This window comes from Saccopteryx leptura, chromosome 4, assembly GCF_036850995.1.
Source record: "Saccopteryx leptura isolate mSacLep1 chromosome 4, mSacLep1_pri_phased_curated, whole genome shotgun sequence".
Classification (NCBI taxonomy): Eukaryota; Metazoa; Chordata; class Mammalia; order Chiroptera; family Emballonuridae; genus Saccopteryx; species Saccopteryx leptura.
In genome coordinates this window covers 210,900,549-210,925,048 of record NC_089506.1, presented here as the reverse complement: position 1 = coordinate 210,925,048, position 24,500 = coordinate 210,900,549, and the positions used below count along the sequence as shown (strand labels likewise).

At 50.0% G+C, this 24,500-nt stretch overlaps 2 protein-coding genes across 3 annotated transcripts; one reads left to right on the top strand and one right to left on the bottom strand.

Moving 5' to 3' along the window:
* Positions 1–4,559: 4,559 nt before the first annotated feature.
* SEPTIN12 (septin 12) lies at positions 4,560–19,046 on the bottom strand. Its single transcript, XM_066382680.1, has 10 exons — positions 18,934–19,046; positions 18,085–18,269; positions 14,913–15,041; positions 14,739–14,820; positions 12,678–12,815; positions 12,422–12,539; positions 12,236–12,331; positions 6,508–6,604; positions 4,932–4,983; positions 4,560–4,847 (listed from the first exon to the last, which is right to left on the bottom strand). Exons 2-10 carry the CDS (start codon positions 18,245–18,247, stop codon positions 4,655–4,657), a joined length of 1,068 nt encoding a protein of 355 aa, XP_066238777.1. The 5' UTR covers positions 18,248–18,269; positions 18,934–19,046; the 3' UTR covers positions 4,560–4,654.
* A 4,021-nt stretch (positions 19,047–23,067) lies between these two features.
* Positions 23,068–24,451, top strand: SMIM22 (small integral membrane protein 22). 2 transcript variants are annotated; one of them, XM_066382682.1, is made up of 4 exons: positions 23,068–23,184; positions 23,410–23,556; positions 23,645–23,727; positions 23,924–24,451. In XM_066382682.1, the coding sequence occupies exons 2-4, from the start codon at positions 23,436–23,438 to the stop codon at positions 23,963–23,965; spliced, it is 246 nt and encodes an 81-aa protein (XP_066238779.1). In that variant the 5' UTR covers positions 23,068–23,184; positions 23,410–23,435; the 3' UTR covers positions 23,966–24,451. The 2 variants fall into 2 exon arrangements, with proteins under 2 accessions (XP_066238779.1, XP_066238780.1); XM_066382683.1 differs by having other exon boundaries at positions 23,075–23,189.
* Positions 24,452–24,500: the final 49 nt, after the last annotated feature.

Sequence of the window (24,500 nt, the reverse complement as noted above, 5' to 3'; positions counted from 1 at the left end):
TAGTCTGTTAGGTAGGATAGACAGTTACCAAGGCAGGAAAAGAGGAGAGGGGAAAAAAGGGTCTTTAGCCCTGGCCGGTTGGCTCAGTGGTAGAGCATCGGCCTGGCATGCAGAAGTCCCGGGTTTGATTCCCGGCCCGGGCACACAGGAGAGGCACCCATCTGCTTCTCCACCTCTCCCCCTCTCCTTCCTTTCTGTCTCTCTCTTCCCCTCCCGCAGCCAAGGCTCCATTGGAGCAAAAAGATGGCCCGGGCGCTGGGGATGGCTCCTTGGCCTCTGCTCCAGGCGCTAGAGTGGCTCTGGTCGCGACAGAGCGACGCCCCAGAGGGGCAGAGCATCGCCCCCTGGTGGGCAGAGCGTTGCCCCTGGTGGGCGTGCCGGGTGGATCCCGGTCGGGCGTATGTGGGAGTCTGTCTGTCTGTCTCTCCCCGTTTCCAGTTTCAGAAAAAATACAAAAAAAAAAGGGTCTTTATCTCAACCACTGAATGAAGGAGTCCGCAGTCTTAAGGTCTTCCAAAACAAGATCCCCAGATTTTCAAATGGCCTTCAAACCCTGTATGTTAGTCCCACTATCAAGGAAGGGAAGCCTTGAAGCCCTATATGTTAGGCCCAATAACAGGGAAACAAAGCCTTGAGACTAAGAGTACTGTATAGCCCTGACCGGATAGCTCAGTTGGTTAGAGCATCATTCCGAAGAACAGAGGTTGCTAGTTCGATCCCCAGTCAGGGCACATACAGGAACAGATTGTTCCCCTCTCTGTCTCTCTCTCTCTCTCTGTCCTGTCTCTCTCTCTCTCTAAAATCAATAAAAATAAACATTAAAAAAATAAGAGTACATAACTGCTAAGACTCCAACAGGTGGGGATGCTTAGGCTAGCTGAGTTAGCCACTTGGGCCTTGTGCCAAGTGTATAGCTTTGCTGATTTGCTTGAACGCTGCACCCTGTTTCTCTCCTGAATTTTTTCTCTTGAGTGTGATAAGAATGTATGAGGGAGAAGTCCCTTTGGGCTTGGGCTTTCTCCAGTGACAATCCTGGGAAAGTCAAGGAGGGATTCATGGAGGAAGTAACTTTTAGCTGGTGTGATGGTTAATTTTGCATCAATTGACTGGGCTAAAGGATGTCATGGCTGGTAAACATTATTTCTGGGTGTGTCTGTGAGGGTATCTCTGGAAGAGATTAGTCTTTGATTCAGTAAGCTGAGTAAGAATGATCACCCTCCTCAGTGTAGGTGGGTATCATCCATTCAGTCTACCGAGGGCTTGAACTGAACAAAAGGGCCAAGGAGGAGGGAATTTGCTCTCTGTGCTTGAGTTGAGACATCCATCTTCTGCACTTGGACATCAGACAGCCTGAGTCTCAGGTGCTTGGATTTCAGCTGGGACTTATACTATTGGTCCCTGATTCTTAGGCTTTTTTACTTACATTGAATTACACTTCTCATTTTCTGAGTTTCCTGCTTGCAGATGGCAGATCGTGAGACTTCTTGCCTCGATAACTGTGTGAGTTAATTCCTCTAATACAAGGGAGGGCAAAACTAGGTTTATAGCTGTGAATACACGAAACAGTTTATTCTTGTATTACATATTTTTCCATATGAACAACTGTAAGCCTACTTTGGCCCACCTCTGTATATCTGCATGTATATATCTTTTTTTTTTTTTTTTGTATTTTTCTGAAGTTGGAAATTGGGAGGCAGTCAGACAGGCTCCTGCATGCACCCAACCAGGATCCACCCGGCATGCCAACCAGGGGGTGGTGCTTTGCCCATCTGGGGCATTGCTCTGTTGCAACCAGAGCCATTCTAGCGACTGAGGCAGAGGCCATAGAGCCATCCTCAGCGCCCGGGCCAACTTTGCTCCAATGGAGCCTTGGCTGTGGGAGGAGAAGAGAGAAACAGAGAGGAAGGAGAGAGGGAGGGGTGGAGAAGCAGATGGGCCCCTCTCCTGTGTGCCCTGGCCGGGAATTGAACCCGGGACTCCTGCATGCCAGGCCAACGCTCTACCATTGAACCAACCGGCCAGGGCCTGCATGTATATATCTTATTAGATGTGTTTTTCTGGAGGACAGTACACTCATTGTCACTTGCTGGATGCTCATCATATGTGCTCTCCCTATAAGAGCTTGGGTGTTCTTTCCTGGATTGGAAGTGTCACCCATTCCCTTGTTGACTAGACTGAGCTTCAGGCCCCAACCAGGTAAACTTCTCGATAACCCCTTTATTTCTGAGCATTCTGGAAAGACCTGGGAAGTGCTTACACATTCTGCAGGCACAGCCTCCCTCCCAACCAAGCTCTCCCATCCCTCTCACCTCTGCCTGAGAGCCATTTCTCTAGGCCATGGTAGGCGCATTGCACACTTTTCTCCATTTTGTCTGCACCACAACACTATGAGAGCGATGCTACTGTCCCGTTTTTTTTGTTTTGTTTTGTTTGTTTGTTTTTGTATTTTTTCTGAAGTGGGAAATGGGGAGGCAGTCAGACAGACTCCCACATGCGCCCAACCGGGATCCACCCGGCATGCACACCAGGGGGCAATGATCCACCCATCTGGGCCATAGCTCTGTTGCATCCAGAGCCATCCTCAGCGCCCAGGCAATCTTTGCTCCAATGGAGCCTTGGCTGCAGGAGAGGAAGAGAGAGACAGAGAGGAAGGAGAGGGGGAGGGGTGGAGAAGCAGATGGGCGCCTCTCCTGTGTGCCCTGGCCAGGAATCAAACCCGGGACTCCTGCACGCCAGGCTGACGCTCTACCACTGAGCCAACCGGCTAGGGCCTAGTGTCCTGTTTTATACATGAGGATACTGAGGTCCGGAAAGAGTTAGTGACTTGCCTAAGGTCACCTGGCAGAGTAGGGATTTCACATCAGCTTGGCCGCCAGAGCCCAAGTCGGAGCTGTTTCTCGCCATGCTGGTCAGCTAGAGCAGAGCAGGAAGGCAGGGGGCAGGGGCACAGAGTTGGGGGGAGGTGGTCAAATATGGGGGTGCTTATGACAGCATGGGCCTGCACTTAGGCTGGAGACGGGTCAAGACAGAGAACAGAATCTGATTTGGAACTTGACTCTGGTTCTGGGGTTTAAGGGACTGGTCTTTTTTTTCTCTCTTTTTTTAAACAGAGACAGAGAGTGAGTCAGAGAGAGGGATAGACAGGGACAGACAGACAGGAACAGAGAGATGAGAAGCATCAATCATATGTTTTTCGTTGCGACACCTTAATTGTTCATTGATTGCTTTCTCATATGTGCCTTGACCATGGGCCTTCAGCAGACCGAGTAACACCTTGCTCAAGCCAGCGACCTTGGATCCAAGCTGGTGAGCTTTTGCTCAAACCAGATGAGCCCACGCTCAAGCTGGTGACCTCGGGGTCTCGAACCTGGGACTTCAGCATCCCAGTCTGACGCTCTATTCACTGCGCCACCGCCTGGTCAGGCTAAGGGACTGGTCTTTAAGGCACACCCTCCCAGGTCTTCACGACTGCCGAAGGCCTGGGGTCTCATTTTGTTACTTAAAAAAGAACCAGTTGCCTGACCTGTGGTGGCGCAGTGGATAAAGCGTCGACCTGGAAATGCTGAGGTCGCCGGTTCAAAACCCTGAGCTTACCTGGTCAAGGCACATATAGGAGTTGATGCTTCCAGCTCCTCCCCTCCTTCTCTCTCTCTGTCTCTCCCTCTCCTCTCTAAAATGAATAATAAAAAAATAAATAAATAAATAAAAATAAAATATAAAAAAGAACCAGCCTCCCTGGCCGGTTGGCTCAGTGGTAGAGCGTCGGCCTGGCGTGCAGAGGTCCCGGGTTCGATTCCTGGCCAGGGCACACAGGAGAAACACCCATCTGCTTCTCCACCCCTCCCCCTCTCCTTCCTCTCTGTCTCTCTCTTCCCCTCCCGCAGCCGAGGCTCCATTGGAGCAAGGATGGCCGGGCGCTGGGGATGGCTCCTTGGCCACTGCCCCAGGCGCTAGAGTGGCTCTGGTTGCAACAGAGTGATGCCCCGGAGGGGCAGAGCATCGCCCCCTGGTGGGCAGAGCGTCGCCCCCTGGTGGGCGTGCCAGGTGGATCCCGGTCGGGCGCATGCGGGAGTCTGTCTGACTGTCTCTCCCCGTTTCCAGCTTCAGAAAAACACACACACACAAAAAAAGAACCAGCCTGACCAGGCAGTGGCGCAGTGGATAGAGGGTCAGACTGGGATGCCGAGGACCCAGGTTCGAGACCCCGAGGTCGCCAGCTTGATCACAGGCTCATCTGGTTTGAACAAAAGCTCACCAGCTTGGATCCAAGGTTGCTAGCTCGAGCAAGGAGTTACTCGGTCTGCTGAAGGCCCACGGTCAAGGCACATATGAGAAAGCAATCAATGAACAACTAAGGTGTCGCAACGAAAAACTAATGATTGATGCTTCTCATCTCTCTGTTCCTGTCTGTCTGTCCCTGTCTATCCCTCTCTCTGACTCTCTCTCTGTCTCTGTAAAAAAAAAAAAAAGAACCATTGTTTTATTAAGGATAGCTGAAAGAAGTCATTTACAAAACTTTTGTTTTCCAATTATAGCTTTTCATAAAAAGCAATGTCCATTTTTAATACATATTCTAGTATACAGGTGCATGTGGGGGGGGGGCTGCTGAGCACATGGGAAACCCCAGGGGTCCAGGATGTACCTGTGCTCAGAGCTACTCTGTGTAATTGTAGGTCCGTCGGCGACACTTCGAGGGCCCAGGGTTGGCTGCGGGGCTGGTGGGAGTCGGGGCCAGGTTCACCCAGCCGGGCCCACGGGGCAGCACATGGCTCTCGTTGAGTCTGTAGACGCGGTAGTTCTCGTAGTGGACATTGTGGGTGATGTCCTTCAGGTCTTGCAGGTGGGAGCTGGGAGATGAGTGGCAGGTCAGCCTGGGCTGGCCACGGTGCCCCCCAAGGCCACCGCAGTCCCTGGGCTCCCTGTACCCTCACCGGATGAGCAGGTCTCTCAGGAGGGGAAACTCACAGTGCGCCATGTTCTCTACTGCAACACAGGACACCGGGCACTGAGCACGTGCCCACGGAGTGTGCACAGCACCTGGTATGCACCACAGCCCTTCCCCCACGCTTCTCACTGTCCTATCCCACTGCTCACTCTTCATTCATTCACTCGATGTGTCCCCAGTGCCTAGGGCAGGGGGCTCATACAGATAGTTGTTAAATCAGTGTATCCACTGATCATTTTATATATATGATACCAGCCCCGGCTGGTTGGCTCTGCAGATAGAGCATCGGCACAGTGTGTGAACATCCCAGGTTCAATTCCCAGTCAGGTACACATGAGAAGTGACCATCTGCTTCTCTCCCCCACCCTCTCCCCCTTCTCTCTTTTTTCCTCTCTCGCAGCCAGTGGCTCGATTGGTTTGGGCATCAGCCCCAGATGCTGAGGATAGTTTGGTTGATTCGAGCATCAGCCCCAGATGGGGGTGGGGGTGCCAGGTGGATCCCAGTCAGGCTGCATGTAAGAGTTTGGATATCTCCCCTCCTCTCAGTTAAAAAAAGTTTTTTTTAAATATGGTATAGCCTGACCAGGCAGTGGCGCAGTGGATAGAGCGTCAGACTAGGATGCAGAGGACCCAGGTTCAACACCCCGAGGTCACCAGCTTGAGCACGGGCTCATCTGGCTTGAGCAAAAAGCTCACCAGATTGGACCCAAGGTCGCTGGCTCGAGCAAGGGGTTGCTCGGTCTGCTGAAGGCCCATGGTTAAGGCACATATGAGAAAGCAATCAATGAACAACTAAGGTGTCGCAACGAAAAACATATGATTGATGCTTCTCATCTCTCTCCGTTCCTGTCTGTCTGTCCCTATCTATCCCTCTCTCTGACTCTCTCTGTCCCTGTAAAATAAATAAATAAATAAATAAATAAATATATTATATATAATGGCATAATATACATAAGATAATTTAATGTATACATAATAAAATAATATATATTATATTCTACTTTTAATAATTACATTAATAAGCTGGGGGCTCAGGCTCTGCTGCTCCTTTACCCTCTAGTGTTACCCTCCGCGGGCCCCTCCTCCTCAGGGAGCCTCCCTCTCCCACCTCACATATTTTCTTTTTCATGCTTCTTCCACCTGTCATTGTCTTGCCAGCTCTACAGGGACAGGGACCCTATTGGTTCTACTTTCACTGTCTCCCACTTAGGAACTGCACATAGTATGACTCACACATAGTAGGCCCTCAATACATTCTGAAGCATGTATACAGAACCTTCAGTGTGCCAGGTATTATCCAAAGTGGTGGCTCTGTCCCCTCCAACCACCTTATGGAGGTTGATGTTAGCATCATGTTGGTTTTGTTGTGAGGAAACTGAGGCCCAGAGTCAGTAAGTTGCTTGAGGTCCACCAGTTGCAAAGAGGGGCTTGATCCCAGATCTGTCTACTCCCTGGCTGCGAGACTCACCACTGGGGACCTGTGATGAGTCCTAAGGATCCCGAAAGCAATAAGGTATTCCAACCCCTTCTCACCTGTGTCCTCCCCAAACGCCTGCACTGACCTTCAATGATGCCCCACTTCGTCTTCCGGGCCAACACACATCTCCCGTTTACCAGGTACTCTTGGTCGGCCCCGACCACAGCAAAGGGTATCCGCTCCTTTGGGGAGGGGAGGGGACCAAATGGTTGGCCCCACCAGGCAAGTGGAGAGAGAAGATCCCAAGGTGGGGGGGGGGGGGCGCTGTCCTTTGTGGAAAAGAAAGTAGTAGAAGGAGCACAAAATATCTAATGAGTTAGGAGATGCAAAGTTGAATCAGTGCCTCAGTTTCTTCATCTGTAGAATGAGAGTCTTAATAGCACTGACATAGGCCCTGGCAGGTGTCTCAGTGGGTAGAGAGTTGGCCTGGCATATGGATGTCCTGGGTTTGGCTCCAGATCAGGGCACACAGGAAAAGTGACTATCTGCTTCTCTTTTTGTCCCTCTCCCCCTTCTCATCTTCTTCCCCTCCCTCAGCCAGTGGTTCAATTCCTTTGAGCATGGCCTAGGGCACTGAGGACAGCTCCATTGGTTTGAGTGCAGTAGCCTTAGGCACTAAAAATAGCTTGGTATCGAGCATCAGCCCCAGACAGGATTGTTGGGTGGATCTTGATTGGAGCACATACAGAAGTCTGTCTTACTATCTCCCCTCCTCTCACTTAAAAATAAAACAAAAAAAAGGTGACCTGTGGTGGCACAATGAATAGATTGTCAACCTAGAACTCTGAGGTTGCTGGTTTGAAACCCTGGGCTTGCCCAGTCAAAGCACATACAAGAATCAACTACTATGAGTTGATACTTCCTACTCCCCCATCACTTTCTCTCTCTCTCTCTTGCTAAAAAGAAAAAAAAAAAAAAAAGTACTGACAGAGAGCTTTGTGAATGTTTGAAAAGTGCTTAGTTAGTATTTTAAGGGTTGGCACAGTAATCCTTGGGAACGGTGGCATTGCTAATAGCCACGTTGCTAAAATCTTGCTAATGTCAAGCTTTCACCTTACCTATGAACAGGAACAGTAATGAGATTTGATGGTTACCATGATAACTTCACAAACCAGGGCTTGGCCTCTTAGGGCACAGGCCAAACCCGCCGCTCTCCCGTTTTCTTCTGTGAAGTTTGCCGGCACACAGCCCTGTCCGTTCAGTGCTCTTCTCTGTGTGCCTTTCATGCTACCACAGCAGACCTGAATAATCGCATCAGAAACCGCTTGGCTCAGACAGTCTAAAATAGTATATACTTACCATCATCTGGTCTGTCACAAAAATGTTTGCTAAATGCTGTCGTAAATTCTAGGTGTTTACTTGCTACTGACTGGAAGTGGAGATTCAAATATTTTTTTTTTTTTTTTTTTTTTTTAGTGAGAGAGACAGACAGAGGAGAAGCATCAACTTACAGTTGGCAGCATGTACTTGTTCATTGATTGCTTCTCCTACATGCCTTGACTGGGGCAGGGCGGGGGCTCCAGCCGAGCTAGTCACCCGGTGCTCAAGCCAGCAACCTTGGGCTTCAAGCTGGGGACCTTTGGACTCAAGCCAGTGACCATGGGGTCATGTCTACAATCCCACACTCAAGCTGGGGACTCCGCACTCAAGATGGCGAACCTGGGGTTTTTTTTGAACCTGGGTCCTCAGTGTCCCAGGTTGATGCTCTATCCTTTGCATCACCGCCTGGTCAGGCAAGATTCAAACTTATAAACTCCAAAGTGCTGTAAATGGGTTTGTTTGCTTTTTTCTAGAATTAATTTTTAATGAGGAATATTAATGCCAATAATAACCATTTATTGCACACTTATGTGCCAGCCAGTAGTAACTAAACCCTGACTAAATGACTTATATTTGATGATTTATCGAGATATTAATTTGAGGATGTGCTCAGATTCCAGCTGTGGCCAGGCTGCCACCTCCGAACAGAATGCAGAGCTGGTGAATGCAGGGTGTTTTGAATCTTTCAAAGGAAATCCTGTTCCTTGCTCCAGTGGGGAGCAGAAAGAGGGACTGTGTAGAGAAATGGGTGCCAGGCCTGACCTGTGGTAGTGCTGGTGCAGCGGATAGAGTCAACCTGGAGCACTGAGGTTGCTGGTTTGAATCCCCACGCTTACCCAGCCAAGACACATACAAGAAGCAATCAATCAACAACTAAAGTGAAGCAACTATAGTCTCGCTCCCTCTCTCTCATTCTCTCTTTTTAAAGTCAATAAATAAAATCTTAAAAAAAAAATAGCCTGACCAGGCAGTGGCGCAGTGGATAGAGTGTCAAACTGGGATGCGGAGGACCCAGGTTCGAGACCCTGAGGTCGCCAGCTTGAGCGTAGGATCATCTGGTTTAAGCAAAAGCTTACCAGCTTGGACTCAAGGTTGCTGGCTCGAGCAAGGGGTTACCTGGTCTGCTGAAGGCCTCAGTCAAGGCACATATGAGAAAGCAATCAATGAACAACTAAGGTGTCGCAACAAATAACTAATGATTGATGCTTCTCATCTCTCTCCGTTCCTGTCTGTCTATCCCTCTCTCTGACTCTCTCTCTGCCACTGTAAATAAATAAATAAATAAATAAATAAATAAATAAATAAATAAGTAAATACCTGACCAGTGGTGGCGCAGTGGATAGCACACTGACCTGGGATGCTAAGGTCCTGAGTTCAAAACCCCAAGATTGCTGGTTTGAGTGTGAGGTCTCCAGCTTGAGCATGGGATCATCAACGTGATCTCATCGTTGTTGGTTTGAGCCTAAATGTTGCTGGCTTGAAGCCCAACGTCACTGGCCTGAGCAAGGGGTCATTGGCTTGGCTGGAGTACCCAGTCAAGGCACACATAAGAAGCAATTAATGAATAATTAAAAGTGCCTCAACTACAAGTTGATGCTTCTCATCTCTCTCCCTGTCCGTTTGTCTCTCTTTTTCTGTCACTCTTGCTAAAAAAAAAGAAAAGAAAAAGAAAAAGAAATTTGGTGCCAGTTGGGAAGCAGTTTCACGTACAGATAATACAGTTTGTGCATCACACAAGGCAGCTGGTCATGAGGCTGTGTAGGGCTAAAATCAGGGGTAGGCTCCCAACTGCGAAAGAAGCTGCTGCCTTTTTCTAATCCAAGCAAAGCACTGTGTAGGCTAGCAGGGTCCCTCAGGGAGGGATCTGAGGCCTGGTGACTGTGGATGATAAACCCTAGGTGCTTTGCTGGCTCCAGACGGATTGACATTCAATAATGTACCGTAAGGATAGCAGGATGGGGGCTTGGAGTTGGAATTCAACTAATTCAGAGTAAATGAAGGCGTGAACTATTTTCTTTCTTCCTGTTTTTTTGTTTTATAATTTTTTTTAAAAAAATTACTGATTTCGGCCTGACCAGGCGGTGGCGCAGTAGATAGAGCATCGGACTGGGATGTGGAAGGTTTGAGACCCCAAGGTCGCTAGCTTGAGTGTGGGCTCATCTGGTTTGAGCAAAAAGCTCACCGGCTTGGATCCAAGGTCGCTGGCTCCAGCAAGGGGTTACTCGGTCTGCTGAAGGCCCGCGGTCAAGGCACATATGAGAAAGCAATCAATGAACAACTAAGAAGTCGCAATGCACAATGAGAAACTATTGATTGATGCTTCTCATCTCTCTCCATTCCTGTCTGTCTGTCCCTGTCTATCTCTGCCTCTGTAAAAAAAAAAAAAAATTACTGATTTCGCCTAACCAGGCGGTGGCGCAGTGGATAGAGCGTTGGACTGGGATGCAGAGGACCCAGGTTTGAGACCCCAAGGTCGCCAGCTTGATCGCGGGCTCATCTGGTTTGAGCAAAGCTCACCAGCTTGGACCCAAGGTCGCTGAGTTGAGCAAGGGGTTACTTGGTCTGCTGAAGGCCCGTGGTCAAGGCACATATGAGAAAGCAATCAATGAACAACTAAGGTGTCGCAACAAAAAGTATTGATGCTTGTCATCTCTCCATTCCTGTCTGTCTGTCCCTATCTATCCCTCTCTCTGTAAAAAAAAAAAAAAAGTTAAAAAAATTACTAATTTCAGAGAGAAGAAGAAGAAGAAGAAGAAGAAGAAGAAGAAGAAGAAGAAGAAGAAAAAAAAAAAAAAAAGAAAGAGAGAGAGAGAGAGAGAGAGAGAGAGAGAGGTGGGAAGGAGGAGGAAGCATCAAGTCGTATGTGCTTTGACTGGGCAAGCCTGAGGTTTCTAACTGGCAGCCTCGGCATTCCAGGTCAATGCTTTATCCCCTGCGCCACCACGGGTCAGGCACTTTATTATTATTATTATTTGTATTACTTTTAGAGAGGATGGGAGGGAGAGAGACTAAAACATTGATCTGTTCCTGTATGTGCCCGGACCAGAGGTCAAACCGGCAACTTCTGTACTTCGGGATGACGCTCTAACCAACTGAGTTACCTGGCCAAGGCTCCCTCCTTCTTTTCTGTAACAGCTCTACTGAGGTATAAATTATATACCACAAAATTCATCCTTTCAGAGGTACAGTCCAGTGTCTTTTAGTATATTCATAATATTTGCAATCATTACCACAACCTAATTCCAGAGAATTTCCAAAACCCCCAAAAGAAACCCTTGCATGTCTCTCCCCACCCACCCTGAGCCCTAGCCCCTGGCAAACCTAATCTGCTTCCTGTCTCTAGAGATGTGCCTCTTCTGGACATTTCAAATAATGGAAACGTTCGACATGTGGCCTTTTCTGTCTGGCTTCCTTCCCTGAGCGTCACGCTTTTAAGGTTTATCCGTGTTCTAAGATCTGTCAGAACTGCGTGCTGTGTTATAGCCCTAGTATTCCGTTGTGTGGCTAAACCACATTTGTTCATCCATTCACAAGTTAAGGGACATAATTCTACTATGAACATTTGTGTGTAAGTTTTTATGTGGACATAGGTTTTCATTTCTTTTGGGTAACTTCATGTTTAACCTTTTGAAGAACTATCAGACTGTTTTCCAAAGTAACTGCACCATTTGACATTCCCACCAGCAGTGTGTGAAAGTTTCCATTTCTTCGCATCCTTACTATTGATAACACTTGTTATTGTCTGCCATTTTGATAACAGCCATCCCAGTGGGTGTGAAGCATCTTGTGCTTTTGAATTGCATGGGATTAGTAATGTTGACAATCACTGGCCACTCACAAATTTTGGGGAAATGTCTATTCAAGATCCCTTTGCCCATTTTTAAATTGGGTTGTCTTTTATTGTTGATTTGTAAGAGGGTTTTTTTTTGTTTGTTTTCTTAAGTGAGAGGAAGGCTGATAGTAAGACAAACTGTCACATGTGCCCTGACTGGGATCCATCTGGCAACTCTGTCTGGGGCCAATGCTTGAATCAATGAAGCTATCCTCAGTGCCTGAGGCCAACGCTTGAACCAATCAAGTCACTGACTGCAGAAGGGGAAGAGAGAGAGAAGGGAGAGAGGGAAGGGGAGAAAAGTAGATGGTTGCTTCTTTTGTGTGCCCTGAACAGGGATCGAACCTGGGACGTCTGCATGCCAGGCCAATGCTATATCCACTGAGCCAACTGGCCAGGGCCTGTAACGGGTCTTTATGTAACCAGGATAACAAGTCTGTTATCAGATATATTGCCCTTGCAAAACACTGTCTGTTATTCTGTGGGTTATTGATACGACCTATTTCCTGCTCTCCTTAAGTTTTTGGATGGATAGAGTTTTACATCTGCTAGAACTGTATGAACTTTCCCCTAGTTGTAGTCTTCCGATGGGAAGGATGAGTGGAACGGAAATCACTCTGCCTCTGTCCTGCAAGCCTCCCTGCCCCCTGGGGCCTCCTACCCGGATCTTGCTGTTGAGGATCCTGTCGTTGATGTCCTCGTCGAAGCACTTCTGTGGGTACACGTCGATGCAGTGAGTCCTCAGGTTTTGCTGGATCTGGGGATCCCACACAGGTAACCTCAGCTCAGCCTGTGCACTCTGCCCCCACCCTACCCCCCTCACCCTAGCCCCAGGTGCCCAGGTCACCGTGTGCCTGAAGCTCTCTCGCTCCTCAATGGTCAGGCTGTCCGCCCTGGCGATCACAGGCACCACGTTCACCGTCCGGCAGAGCCGCTGCAGGAACTCAATGTCCAGGGGCCGCAGGCTGCTCGGACAGGGCGGTGATGGTGGTGACCGCGGCAGCAGCGAGTGTGTGAGTGAGGGGGTGCCCGCCCACAGCCCGGGCCAGGAATCCCTTTTCCTCCTCCTCCTCGTCTCTCCCCCACGGGCCCAGCCACCTCACCAGTGCCCAGTGGGCGGCACGAAGTACACACAGCAGTGCACCCGGGTGTCGGGGATGTGGCGCTGGCGGGTGATGAGGATCTCCTCCTGCAGGTACTGCTCGTACTGCTCATTGATGTAGCCCAGGATGGGGTCCCAGCTGGGGCGGGAGAGGGACACAACCTCAGGACTGTGCCCGAGAGCCCCACCTGTCTCCCTGGCTCCTCTGGGTGGTCCTCCTTGCAGATGAACAACTGACCCATCCGCCCAGGACATAGGACCTTTGGTCTTGCACCCTCGAGGCACTAGGGCACCCAAGTACGCTTCCTACCCCTACTCCCACTCCCCTGCAGTCTCAGAGAGGCCCCTGCCATTCTCAAGCTGAGCTCTCATCTTCCTTGTCTGTAAAATGGGGGCAATAAGAACACCTAGTTCTTGGGGTGGGAAGAGTGAGAAATTGTCGCTGTCTGGCCTGGTTCAAACCACCGTTTTCGCCTGATTGTGGCAAGGATTTCCTGACTCCTCTCCCTGGCCCCCTTTCCTCTGCGGGCTGTTGTCAACAGCAACCAAAAAGATCCTTCCAAAAGCAGGAGTTAGATCGCGTCCATTTTCTGCTCAGCCTCCAGGGACTGAACAAAAGCCGAAGTCCTTACATTGCCCTACAAGGCCCTATACGGCCCCACACTGCATCCTGCCTGCCCTCTCCTCCTCCTCCTCTCCCTATCACTCCTGCTCTGCCAGTCACACTGGCCCGCCTACCTCAGGGCCTTTTTTTTTTTTTTTTACAGGGACAGAGAGAGAGTTAGAGAGAGGGATAGACAGGGATAGACAGGGACAGACAGGAACGGAGAGATGAGAAGTATCAATCATCAGTTTTTTGTTGTGAAACCTTAGTTGTTCATTGATTGCTTTCTCATATGTGCCTTGACCGCGGGCCTTCAGCAGACTGAGTAACCCCTTGCTTGAGCCAGCAACCTTGGGTCCAAGCTGGTGAGCTTTTTGCTCAAGAATGAGCCCGCGCTCAAGCTGGTGACCTCAGAGTCTCAAACCTGGGTCCTCTGCTTCCCAGTCCGATGCTCTATCCACTGCGCCACCGCCCGGTCAGGCTGCCTCAGGGCCTTTGCATGTGCCACACTCAGCCTTGAACACTCGTTTTTCCATGTCCACACGGCTCATTCTCTCATCTCCTGGAAGTCTGTGCCAAATGTCACCTTTCCCAGGAGGCCTTTCTTGATCAGCCCACTTAAAATTGCAATGCCCTCCGGCTCCGTACCCCTTTCACACTCAGAAACGTCCCGTTAGGACGATGGAGTTCAGGCTCACCCTCTGTGTGACTTTGTTCATTGTCTGTCCCTGACCCCTGTGGCCATGTAAATTCCAAATATGCAAGGATGTTCATCTGTTTTGCTTGTTGCTGTGTCCCTGGAGCTTGCACACAGCAGTAAGTGCTCAGGGAAGCATTTTGTGCAGGGCCGGCTTCACAGGAGTGTGAACGGAGCACAGGGCTCCTTCCTTAAAGGGGCCTGGGTTCTGTGGTCATGGTCTTACAATTCTTGATAATTTTTTAACAAGAGACCTCACATTTTCATCACACTGGGTCCCACAAATTATTCAGCCAGTCCTCAGTGTGTGTGTGTGTGTGTGTGTGTGTGTGTGTGTGTGTGTGTGTATGTGTGTGTGTGTGTGTCTCATGGAGAGCCTTGAACAACTCTGCCAGGTCGGTATCATAATTCCCAAGTCACAAAGAAGGAAACCGAGGCTCAGAGAGCTTCCGCGATGAGTCCCAGGTCACGCAGCCAGCTAGCGGTCTAACCCAGGAGGCCTGACTCCGGAGTGTGGGCGTCTGACCCCTGCTATAGCATAACCTTTACCGAGTGCTCGCTGCAGCCAGGCAGCAAGCTGAAACCTTTACAGACTGGCCCTCTTCAATCTTGGAGGAAGAATGGCGTACACTCATTATGGACCAATAAACTGAGGCTCAACGATACCACAGCCAGGTTGTTCCCGGGCTGGGGTGTCTCCCAGAGGCTGGAGGGACAGGAGCAGGGGCAACCGGGGCTCAGCCCCGCCCCAGAGCACCCACCACTTGTCATTGTTGATCTGATCCCCGAAGCCGGGCGTGTCGGTTACGGTCAGCTTGAGCTTCACACCCTTCTCCTCGATGACTGTGGAGGGAGAGTGAATGGCAGGGGGGAGGATGAGGTTGGACCCAGGAGGAGCAGGGTGGGGGTGAGGGTTAGGGTGGGGTCTCACTCACCATGGGTCACCGAGTGCAGCTTCAGTGTCTGGGGCAGGGGCCCCTGCCCCAGGCCTGGCGGGGTGGACTTCCACATCTTGGATTTAAACAGTGTGTTAACCATTGTGGACTTGCCCAGCCCGCTCTGACCTGGGAGTAAACACAGGACAGCAATAGGGGTGGACATTTTAGACACTGTTTCTCAAACTCTTAAATACATCTTTTTAGAAAGTAAACTGTTTACTAAATATAACATAAATATAGAAGAGTGTCTACTGTCCTAAATGTCTACCTCAATGCTTGCTCCCTTTCTTACTGAGGCAAAATTCATATAATAAAAGAATTAACCAGGCCCTGGCCGGTTGGCTCAGTGGTAGAGCATCGGCCTGGCGTGCAGGAGTCCCGGGTTCGATTCCCGGCCAGGGAACACAGGAGAAGCGCCCATCTGCTTCTCCACCCCTCCCCTTCTCCTTCCTCTCTCTCTCTTCCCCTCCTGCAGCCAAGGCTCCATTGGAGCAAAGTTTGCCGGGGCACTGAGGATGGCTCTGTGGCCTCTGCCTCAGGCACTAGAATGGCTCTGATTGCGGCAGAGCGACGCCTCAAGATGGGCAGAGCATCGCCCCCTGGTGGGCATGCCGGGTGGATCCCAGGCGGGTGCATGCGGGAGTCTGTCTGACTGCCTCCCTGTTTCTAGCTTTGGAAAAATACAAAAAAAAAAATAAAAAAAAAAATAAAAGAATTAACCAGTAACTACTTAAAGTGAACAATTCAGTCACATTTGGTACATTTTTAGTGTTATGTAACAAATACCTCTTTCTAGCTGCAAAACATTTTTGTCACTCCCCCCCCCCCCCAAAGAAACCCCGTGCCCCGGCTGGGTAGCTCAGCTGGCTAGAGTGTCATCCCAATAGTCCAAGGCTGCAGGTTCAATCCCGGTCAGGGCACACACAAGAATCAACCAAAGAGTGCATAAATAAGTGGAACAACAAATCAATGTCTCTCTCTCTCTCTCTCTCTCTCTCTATCCCTTCCACTCTCTCTAAAATCAATCAATCAATAAAAAAGTTTTTAAAAATCCGGTGCCCATGAAAGCAGTCATTCCTATTCCCTCTCCCAGACTCCAGCAACCACTAATCCACTTTCTGTCTATGGATTTACCTATTCCGGATATTTCATATAAATGGAATCATGCAATATTTGCCTTTCTGTGTTTGGCTTCCTTTTCTCAGCTTAATGTTTTCAAAGTTCATCCATGTTTTATTATGTATCACCACTTCTTTCTTTTTCGTGGCTGAAGAATAGTCCATTGGATGGATAGATCACATTGTGTTTATCCATTCATTCGTTGATGACAGTTCAACAAACTGTTACAAACTAAACAACCTGTGTATGCAGCACCAGATCATGAAACAGATCACACACCTCCCCCCAAACCCACCTATGTCCCTTCTCAGTGACTATTTGACTTCTAACACCCGGGTGCTGTTCTGCCCACCCTTGATGTAGGGAACCACCCGGCACGTGATCTTTTGTGTCTGGCTCCTTTTGCTACTTGGTGAGATTCACCCGTACTGCCTGGGGGGGGTGAGGTGTGTCTCCAACTGTGTGGAACATGTCCCCTAGTCAGAAACATCCTAATTCACAACGCAAGACACACCTTTGTGTATCTAACTGGAGTGGTCCTTAGGGCTGTACTGTCCGATACAGAGGCCACACCTAGCTATTGCGACCGGCAATATGGCAGATCTAAATTGACACGTGCCCTCACTAAAAATACAAAACAGGTTTTGCAGACCTGGTACAACAAAAAGAACTTAAAAGATCTCACAAATAATTTTCATGTGGATTACATATTGAGATGATAGCATTTTGGAACAGAGCGGGTTAAATCAAATAGATGATTAAAATTAATTTCTCCTGTTTTACTTTTTTAGAGGTGGCCACTAAGAAACTTAAAAATTACATGTGTGGCCCTGGCAGGACAGCTCAGTTAGCTGGAGTGCCGTCCTGATGTGCAAAGGTTGTGGGTTTCATCCCTGGTAAGGGCACATCTAGAAGTAGATCAATTTCTGTCTCTCCCTTCTTCTCTCTCTAAAATCAATAAATAAAAAAATTACAGGCCTGACCTGTGGTGGCGCAGTGGATAAAGCGTCGACCTGGAAATGCTGAGGTCGCCGGTTCGAAACCCTGGGCTTGCCTGGTCAAGGCACATATGGGAGTTGATGCTTCCAGCTCCTCCCCCCCCTTCTTTCTCTCTGTCTCTCCTCTCTCTCTCTCTCTCTCTCTCTCTCTCTCTCTCTGTCTCTCCCTCTCCTGTCTAAAATGAATAAAAAATTTAAAAAAAATTACATATGTGCTTGGCGCAGTGGCTAAAGAAAGCGTCGACCTGGAATGCTGAGGTCACGGGGTCGAAACCCTGGGCTTGCCTGGTCAAGGCACATATGAGAAGCAACCACTATGAGTGGATGCTTCACACTTCTCTTTCCACCTTTCTCTCTCTCTATCCTCTCACTGAAATCAATAAATAAAATCTTAAAGACAAATTTCATGTGTCTTATGTTACAATTCTATTACACAGTGCTTCCTTAGAATAATAGTTAGTTGGTGATACACACTCTGATATTTTGTGTCTTATTGTTTCTAGATTTTAAAATTTTTTAAAAATTGATTTTAGAGTGAGAGAGAGAGAGGGAGAAACATCAACTTGTTGTTCCACTTATTTATGTATTTATTGGTTGATGCTAGTTTGTTTTATTAAAAGTATAATTTTAACCTACAAAATTAATGGTGCATATATATGAAAGCAATTCCAGATAAAGTGGCCCATGGAGAACCTGCTAAACGCTAGGCACTATGTTAAACCAGATGAGGAAACTGGGAGAGAGGGGTCAGGACTGTGCTCAAGATCACACACTGGTAGGTTAGTGGGTTTAGGGCTGGGGCCAGGATCTGAGTGCGGTATTCACAGCTTTCTGCCTCAGTCTCCCCTTTTATTGTTCTGTTTGGGTTTGGTTGGGACTACATGGGTGATTTTTGTCCTTTAACAACTCAACGTTTTCCAAATTTTCAACTACAACACCCCTGTGAGATACTTCTCTAGGCCCATTTAATGGATGGGGAGATGGAGCCCAAGAGGTAAGGTGACATGCCCTGGCCCATTGGTCTGTTCTGTGAGCCCCTGCCCCTTACTTACCCACCACCATGATGTTGAACTCAAAACCCATCTTCATGGCCTTGATCTTTAGTTGGTCCAGCACGGCCTCGATGCCCACATAACCCACCGTCTCGCAGGGCGGGCTCTCGGAGCTGGAGGGCCCTGATGAGCAGGGGGAGGGGGACCGCCTCAGGGGATCCATGGGACAAAGAGCAGAGCGATGCCTGTCGTATGGGTGGGTGAGGTGGGGAGAAGGGGCTTGCTGGGGCTCCAGAGAAGGACCACCCGAGTCCTCAGTTTTGAGCTCTGGCTCCTTAGTTCTGCTTCCAGACACTCCCACATATTATGCCCCTGATCTGTCTGTCCCCCAAGCCCCATGGCCCAGGGGATTCGGTGAGAGGTGCCTGGAGTCACCTCCTCTGGAGGGAGACTGAGCTTCCATCCTGATAGGCACCGTCCCTGGATCTGTCCCTCCCCTCCCCCAGCACCCACTCCTGACCCACCCACCGTGGCCCAGGCAGACTTTCTGCTCAGACCCTGCCCTAGCACAGCCCAGGAGTCAGACCCGTGGGGGACAGAGAGAGAGAAGCCATCTTGTGTGACACCTGGAAGCCCTGGGTTCCTGTGGGAGCTTTAGGGGCTGATCCTGGTCCTGGCGGAGCCTGGTGTTGTGGTGAGGGGGAGGGGAGAGGATGACAGTTAACTGAAGAATCAGAGCCCTGCCCGTGCCCTGTGACCCTAGCTGGGGGCTGCTCTGCAGCTGGGAGCAGCGGGCAGGGCCAGGTAAACTGCTCCTCCAGGCCCTTTCAGGATACTACCCTGTAATCCTCACAACGCTGGCCTAGGACTACAGACAGGACCCCGAGGTGCCCAGGGCAGCTCCCTTACCCAAGGTCACCTTGCTGGTGTGAGGGGCGGAGCTGGGCTTCATTCAGCCAGTGTCTCTGGTTTCCAGGTTCCTGCCCCTTAACTACTCAGCCAGGGGATGCAAACTGATGACCTACGGCCAAAAAGCAGAACATTCATGTGTTTTCTTTGGTCTGTCCACTGCTGGCACCATAGTGTTTTAAATTGGCAGCATTGAAAAATCAAAGCATTAATTTAGCAAATACTTACCCTGTACTTAGTCTGAGCATGGCCTTGTTCAAGGGGCCCGAGGAGGGGCGCTTGTTTAATAATCATCACAGCCCTAGGCAACAAGTGCTGTTACTACACCCAGTTTATAGAGAGTCAAGGTCACACAATGAGGAAGTGGCAGAGATGAAATCTGAGGCCATGTTTTTATTTTCTCCTCTGGCCTCTTTTCTTCTTCACACAAACATCTTGATTTCCAATTTTTGGGAAGATAAAATATATTATGCTCACTTTGTTAATGATGGCGTTGCCCACATGGAAGCCCATCTCCCAGGTGATATTAGTTGCCCTTATGCTTGGAATGGGTGTAATTATATTAATGTGTGTTGGGGGCAGGCAGGATCCTTGTAGCCTGGGGCTTGGTTTTAGGACTAAGCCTTTCCCACCCTTTTTCATGTGGGGTGGACTTTGTATCAGAGACTTCTCTATTTTGTATATTGGATTAAAGGTTTTGATTTCTGCACTGTAAAGTGGGGCAGACCTGGAGCTTGCTCTCTCAGTTCTTGCAATTAGCATTAGAGAGGAGAGCAGAGAGGAGAGCAGAGAAAGGCCATGTGGAGGAGGCCAGGAGAAGCAGCCAAGATGGCGGAGTGCTGAAGGAGAAGCCAGTTTGTGCAGAGAGGAGATGAGGAGCAGAGGTAAATGAGACTGGTGAGCTAGAAACCTTTGATTCTAGGGAACTCGGATAAGTCAGTAGCTTTGTGAGCACTAAATGAGTGGGTTTTGGAGCCCAGTGTGTGTTTTTACTAGCCCGCCGAGTGCAAGCTAGGATTATGGCTAATGGCCCATTAGCTTTTGGCTCTGTTGTTTCATTACCATCTGTCTGAATCCAATGCGAACCTGCATGGGCCAGGCGGCTGTGATAGGGGCCGTGGATACTGGCTTCACACCAATGTATCTTAGCCCCGACAATTCTGGGCCCAGCCTACAGCTGACTTCAGCTGCCTCTTTATTTTTATTTATTTATTAAAAATTAATGCCTGACCTGTGGTGGCACAGTGAATGGAGCAATGATCTGGAATGCTGAGGTTGTTGGTTTGAAACCCTGGCTTTGCCTGGTCAAGGCACATATGACAAGCAATCAGCGAACAACTACGGTGAAGGAACTATAAGTTGAATCTTTTCATTCCTGCTCCCTCCTCCTTTCTTTGTAAAATCAATAAATAAACTCTTAAAAAAAAATTAAACCTGACCAGGCAGTGATGCAGTGGATAGAGTGTTGGCCTAGAATGCTGAGGACCCAGGTTCAAAATCCCAAGGTCACCAGCTTGAGCCCGGGATCACTGGTTATTGGCTTGAGCGTGGGATCATAGACATGACCCAATGGTCACTGGTTTGAGTCCAAGGTCGCTGGCTTGAGCAAGGGGTCACTCAGTCTGCTGTAGCCCCTCCCCTGCAAGGCACACATGAGAAAGTAATCAGTGAATAACTAAGGTGCCACAACGAAGAGTGGATGCTTCTCATCTCTCTCCTTCCCTGTCTGTCTGTCCCTCTCTCTCGCTAAAAAACAAACTGTGTGTGTGTGTATGCATGTATATATATATATATATATATATATATATATATTGATTTTAGAGAGGAAGGGAGAGACAGACAGAAACATCAATCTGTTTCTGTATGTGCCCTGATCAGGGATCGAACCTGTCACCTCTTTGTATCAATGGAGCGATCTGGCCAGGGCAGAGCTGCCCTCTTTAGCTGGGCCATGAGGACAGTTTGCCACAGTCCCCACCCCTCTCTAACGTATCCTTGATGATTCTTATACCAAGCCCATTTCGCTCACCTGTTTCCTAGCACCTAAGTTTGCAAGCCCTAAGCAATCTTCTCTCAGATGTTGATAAATAGTCCTCAGATAGTATATTGATTTTAGATTTTGCAGATCATTAGATGTCTGTTGCAACTACTCTTCAGCTGTGAAAGCAGAAAAGTGAAGGGATGGGCATGACTGCGTGCCAGGAAAACTATTTACTGACCCCCACTGCGTCCCGGCACTCACCCACTCTGTCCCAACCACTCAGCTCGGCTGTCCTGTGCTCCTACCAGCCCTTGTCTCTCTCTTCCCGCACCCTTCAATTTCCCCACCTTCTACACATTTTGGAAGCTGGGAGCGAGCTGGGCAGGGCCCGGGGCAGCAGGACTGGGACAGAGTCTGCCCTGAACATGGTTCCACTCTTAGCTGAAGCACCTCTCAAGCCACAACTCTGCAGCTCTTGAGGAATTCTGCAAGGTTGGCGTCCTCATCAAAGCAAATGAGAACTTGACTTGTGGATGACCAAAGAGAGCTGGTAACACATGACCTGACCTTGAACAGGAAACGGGAGCACATTCTGCTTTTGGGAATGTCCTCTAAGGAAATAAGCCTCTCGGCAGAGACAGCACTTTCTCCTGGAAAATCATCTCATGTGAGTAATGTAGGATTCTGAAAAATGAGGGGAAGAAAGCCTTAGTGGGTACCCACAGAGATCATGAACTGGAAGATCAGGTTTGCAGAAAGCAGCAGTCATTTGCAAGACTCTCTTGGGCGCGTTGCTTGGGAGAAGTGGAGGGTAGAGTGGTCCGAACAGTCTGAGGATGGCAGGTGAGCCCAGATGTATACTAAGAAACGGATTCTCCCTTAGAGCTTCTGAAAGGACACAGCCCTGCCAGGCCATTTAGACTCCAATCTCCAGAGCTGTGAGGTAATACATTTATGTATATTGTTTTAAGCCATTAAGTTTGGGGTAGTATGTTACAGCAACAACAGGAAGTAAACCTATTAGATATGTGACTAAAATGGGTTGCTGAGTTTTTCAAGGCCTCAGTTTTCATATCTGTAAAATGGGAATAGGCCTGACCAGGCAGTGGTGCAGTGGATGGAGCGTTGAACTGGGATGCGGAGGACCCAGGTTCGAGACCCCGAGGTCACCAGCAGCGTGGGCTCATCTGGCTTGAGCAAAGAGCTCACCAGCTTGGACCCAAGGTCGCTGGCTTGAGCAAGGGATTACTCGGTCTGCTGAAGGCCCACAGTCAAGGCACATATGAGAAAGCAATCAATGAACAACTAAGGAGTCACAATGAAAAAGTGATGATTGATGCTTCTCATCTCTCTCCATCCCTGTCTGTCTGTCCCTATCTATCCCTCTCTCTGACTCTCTGTCTCTGTAAAAAAAAAAAAATAATAAAAATAAATAAAAGTTAAAAAAAATGGGAATAGCAATAATCCTCACTGTAGGATTGCCATGAGAAATAAATTATGTAAGGCAATATAGCCTAGCGTTAGCTGCTATGTTTGTTTTCCCCTGCTAGACCATAAGCACTACAAGAACAAAAAATTGTGTCTACCTGGTTTACAGCAAACTCAAGCGCTGGGCAGTCTCTGGCCCCTCGTGGGCCTGGACGCACCTGTGCTCTGCAGGAAGGCAGGAGAGAGAGCTGCCTCACTGGACAGGGTAAGCAATGGCAGGTTAGGAACCCCACGCCCCAAGTTCTGGGGAAAGAGCTCATCTGAGAGATAATTATAGGGTTAGTGTGCGGATTAGAACAGAGAAAACAAGGATCCAAAAGACTTCTAGTGTGGTGCCAGGCACATCCCTGCTGCTCAAGGAAGAGCGGTGGGCGAGACACAGCTTCTCCCTCCCTCCCTCCCCCTCCTCTCTACCTTTCTTCTTCCCTCCCTCCTTCTCTTCTTTTAGTCTTTCCTTCATTCCTGAAGCAAACAGCAGCTGAATGCCCACTGTCCCCGACTGCTTGCACGGTCTACTGAAAGCGACCGAGTGAAAAACCCCTGGAATGAGGAGGCTGACAGACCAGTGGCCTCTTCTGGTCCCCAATACCAGCTGCTGTTGGGCAGCAGGAAGCGCACCTGTTGGGACACAGGCCCCGCCCTCCTGAGCTCTGACAGCCCCTGGCTGGCCCTGGGGAGAGTGGGGTGGTTGCCAAGGCCTCAGGTGGAGTGATCCGGAAGCGGGAAGTAGTCCGTGCTCCCAGGAGTTAGGACCTACCTGGCCCCGGGGAGCTTGGAGACAGGTCAGGTCTGGATGTGGGGCTGCTGGGGGGTTGGGGGTGGGGGCTGCCCTGCTGGGTTCAGGACCCAGAGAAGGGCTCAGCGAGGAGAGGAGTGGAAGAGGCTGGGGCAGGAACTGGGGCCCAGAGGATCGTGTGGAAGGGGCGGGGCTGGGCTGTGGGGGGCTACATGTGGCCTGGCCCCAGAGGAGGCTGGGGCTCTAAGGGCTCCGTCTGGGGCTGCAGCAGGTGGCACTCAGGGCCCTCCAGCTGAGATGGCCAACCGGGAGGAGCTGGAGAGCACAGTTGAGGAAGTGCTGGGGAAACTGAGGAGCCGCCGACTGTTCCAGTCCGACTGGGACGCGGCCGCCTTGGCCGTCTTCCTCATCTTTGTGGGTGAGTGTGCTCTGCGCCTCTGGTCCCTCCGCCTTCCCTGCCAGGCCCTCCCGGGAGGGCCACATCTGGACCCTTGTCCCGCTCCCAGGCACCGTGCTGCTCCTGCTGCTCCTGGTCTGCTTCCACTGCTGCTGCCACCGCTGCTGCCGCCGCTCCTCCAAGCCCCGCAAGGTGAGTGCCCCGCAGGCGAGCCCTGCCGGCCCGCAGGCCAGGCTCTGCGCTGGCGTGGAGGAGGGCAGTGCAGAGGCTCTGGGTGGGGCTGGCCGGTGCAGAGGCTCTGGGTGGGGCTGGCCGGTGCAGAGGCTCTGGGTGGGCTGGCCGAGGGCTGAGGACTAAGCCCGCCGGGCCCCCTGTGCCCCTCTTACAGGAGAAGTCCATGGGAGTGAGGAACTTGGCTCTGGAACCTTAACGAGGCGAGTCCCCAGCCCTCTGCTCATGTCCTGCGGGGAACAGTAACAAGGCCTTGTTCGCCCAAAGCCTGAGTCGGAAGTATGTTCTCACCTCCCATCAAGGGCTGGGCAATGTGGGCACTCAGTGCTCCATCCAGGACCCCACCTGGTCCTTCAGACTTCAGTTGACATGACTGCCATCAGGAGACTTTCGGTCACTTGCTGGCGGTCACGGAGCCAGCAGATACCCCTGGGAGGGGAAGCTGGCTCCAGCTCAGCACCCAAACCCCAGGCACAGCCCTGGTCACCATTCCTCTCAGCGCCTCGGCAGCCAGAAGGACTCTCTCAAAGATGGTATGAGTAGGCCCGGGGCTCATTCACTGGGTACTCCAACCCACTTGGTCCCCACTCAGACAGACAGACAGAGGGGTCCAGGCACAGTCAGATGATCTTTATTTCTTAGAGGACCTGGTGAGGTTGCTGAGTAAACAGCCAAGGGTGCCCCAGCTCATGGTCGGTGGCTTCTGCCCGTCCTTTCCTCCTGCCCCCACCCCC

Excerpts from the sequence above, each read along its gene's own strand:
- SEPTIN12 (XM_066382680.1), bottom strand. The coding sequence starts at position 18,247 with ATGGATCCCCTGAGGCGGTCCCCCTCCCCCTGCTCATCAGGGCCCTCC. Across the intron at positions 12,816-14,738 it reads CAGATCAACAATGACAAGTG|CTGGGACCCCATCCTGGGCT; the intron begins GTGGGTGCTCTG and ends CTCCCGCCCCAG. Across the intron at positions 4,848-4,931 it reads CTGAGAGACCTGCTCATCCG|CTCCCACCTGCAAGACCTGA; the intron begins GTGAGGGTACAG and ends CTCATCTCCCAG.
- SMIM22 (XM_066382682.1), top strand. The coding sequence starts at position 23,436 with ATGGCCAACCGGGAGGAGCTGGAGAGCACAGTTGAGGAAGTGCTGGGG. Across the intron at positions 23,557-23,644 it reads CGTCTTCCTCATCTTTGTGG|GCACCGTGCTGCTCCTGCTG; the intron begins GTGAGTGTGCTC and ends TCCCGCTCCCAG. Across the intron at positions 23,728-23,923 it reads GCTCCTCCAAGCCCCGCAAG|GAGAAGTCCATGGGAGTGAG; the intron begins GTGAGTGCCCCG and ends CCCCTCTTACAG.